The 2,500-nt window shown below is 42.7% G+C and overlaps 1 protein-coding gene across 2 annotated transcripts in view; it reads left to right on the top strand.

The window, feature by feature from the left end:
- The window catches only part of baiap2a (BAR/IMD domain containing adaptor protein 2a), an 83,892-nt gene that overhangs the window by 58,562 nt on the left and 22,830 nt on the right, over positions 1-2,500 (top strand). For both annotated transcript variants that reach the window (XM_083650242.1, XM_083650243.1), the window contains exon 6: positions 1,077-1,214. In XM_083650242.1, the coding sequence (XP_083506368.1) occupies positions 1,077-1,214 (138 nt within the window). The remainder of the gene's footprint in view (positions 1-1,076; positions 1,215-2,500) is intronic.

Below are 2,500 nucleotides of genomic sequence, written 5' to 3'. Positions count from 1 at the left end.
AAATGTTCAAAAAGTACTGAGAGACTCACTGAAATCATTTTACGTTTATATTGAAAACTCAGACCCAAAAAGGATTGATACACTCACTGAAATCATTTCTCCAAGGCTGCACGTTTGCATCTGGGAGACTGTTGCCAACTTTGGTTGATGATGGATTACCATGTTTTTCAAAGCACTGTAATCACGGTACCACGGTAATCACGGTACCACGGTTTTAATGATAATGAAAATTTGAAACGGTACGGTTATCGTAAGGAATTTTGTCACGGTTATCATTAAAAGCGGTTATCGTTACATCCCTACTTCGAATATAGATGGCTGATTTTACTAGGTGCACTTGAATGAATGCACCGTCCGCTGGCACACCTCTCTTTTTAGAGTCTATAAAGTCTATAATTGATTTTTAAGTGGAGATAGATAGCGCGACCGCGTGTCTGCAGTGGAGGTGAGCAACTCCATCAAGCTGTCAAGTGTCACTCCCAACTCGTCAAATACTGATGTTGCTGTCGTCTCTTCGCGTGCATAATGCCATGAAACCATACATTTGGTGTATCTGTATTGTTGTCTGGGTGCAAACAGTAGAACAGTTGGCTTATACACGCTGTACAGTGCCATCGTACCAAAACGATGAGTCTCCTGGGAAAAATGGGAGGGTTGGCAACTATGGTTAAAACCTGTGCCATGCCCTTAGTTCTCCTGTGACATCAATGGCTCCACCTCTGTTTCCTTCTAGCCAAAGATCATCTATGTTTAAGTTGATAAATCACTCAGCTGTTAAAGATTGCCTGCCTATCTTACCACCTGCAAAAATGTAGGTGCCTGTGCTCTCCTCCGTCAATTTTGCCTCACATACTCTAGAAATGGCATTGTCACCCCAAACGCTGTTACCATAGTAACTGAGCTGATAGAGTCAACACACTGGATGTTAAGCATATGGTGTCTAATTTGGTTAAAGTAAACCACATCATGTTTAGAACGGAAGATCTCTGCAACGGAAGGCTGTATGTCGCAACTTTTTGCAAATGGATGGAAGGCGAACTGATCCTTCTCTGTGCGTTTTCTATCGCCCCACATAGGCTGCACTGAAGAAATACCAGATGGAACACAAGAGCAAAGGGGAGAGCCTGGAGAAGTGCCAGGGAGAGCTGAAGAAACTGCGGAGGAAGAGCCAGGGCAGCAAGAACCCCTCCAAGTACGGAGAGAAGGAGATGCAGGTGAGCCGCTGCCCGGGTTTCTGACACCGAGCCTAATACTCTCTCAATAATCACAACACTAGAACAGGCAGAATACAAAATGCTTCACATAACGACCAAAGATAATGGAGTTAAGTCTGTTTAGAATGGAATATTGTTCTGTATGAAAGACGGAGGTCTAAAACTAAAAGCCATGTAAATGCTTAAGCAGACTACTTTCTGTGGCTAAAATTCACAATATTGTTTCTGCAAATATTCGTCCACTTGGAAGGAGTGAAGTACCGTAAATCTGCGTTCCATTTACCTTGGGAACTCGGAGCTAGGAATGACACACCCGAGTTAACCACGTTCCAGTAAAACAAGTCCGAAAACTAGCTCTAGGTTAGCCGTTGTTGGCAATAACAGTTGATAAGGGCGCATTACGCAGTATTTCACCCATACAAACACCATAGCAATACGTCCACAGATAGCAGTTATACAGTACTGTGTGTACCACTAATTTAACGAGACACAAATAAGACAGAAGTGCTAATAAACAGTATATTACTACAGCTATCACTATTGTTGATGCGGGAGCATTCATCTTGGATTTTGAAGTGGAGTTGGTGAGTTGGTGAAGTCCCACCGACTTTCTGATGGAAAGCCGATGCCCGGGACCGTTATAGACGGGCGTTCCTGTGACCCGTGAACTCGGAAATTCCAAGTTCCGAGTGCAAGTGGAACGCGGGGATAAGTCTAGAGCATTCTTCTCAACATTTATTCTGACTACGTGCTTGGGTGCATGTAACACACACCGTTTCAGATCACATTATGTAGCTCTCAGTTAATTTGGAACCGTCCTTCGGAAGTAGTTCATTCGGACAGATTCATTATCCTCTCTGTAATGAAAATAAATAGTCTGTATGGCTCTGTCATATTGAAGAACGCTACAGAGGGACATGGGGTCAGCAGAATAGCTTCTTGGGGTTTTGAGTGTTTGCTTCCTGGAAATTAACGGTAGTTTTCTCTCATGATAGTCGATGCAATCTGCTGAATGCCTCTGAAATTGACAGAGAATCTCTCAGTGGTTCTCAGCTATTCCAGAGCTGCGGCACACGGTGGCAAGAAATGGAAAAACCACACCAGATGGTTGTAAATGGCACTTAAAAGCCCTTGTTTGAGCATTGCCTACCATTATACATTTATTAAACAGAACGAGTTTATTAAATGCTGTACAGAGCAAAAATAGAGACAAAAATAAAAGGAAAACACAAAAATCACCAAAACAACACGGGGAAAATGTGTATACGCTTATAAGAAGAGAATCA

Source organism: Poromitra crassiceps (assembly GCF_964638095.1).
Source record: "Poromitra crassiceps genome assembly, chromosome: 13".
Classification (NCBI taxonomy): Eukaryota; Metazoa; Chordata; class Actinopteri; order Beryciformes; family Melamphaidae; genus Poromitra; species Poromitra crassiceps.
The sequence above is the reverse complement of the archived record's forward strand: the minus strand, read 5'-3'. Positions and strand labels throughout refer to the sequence as shown.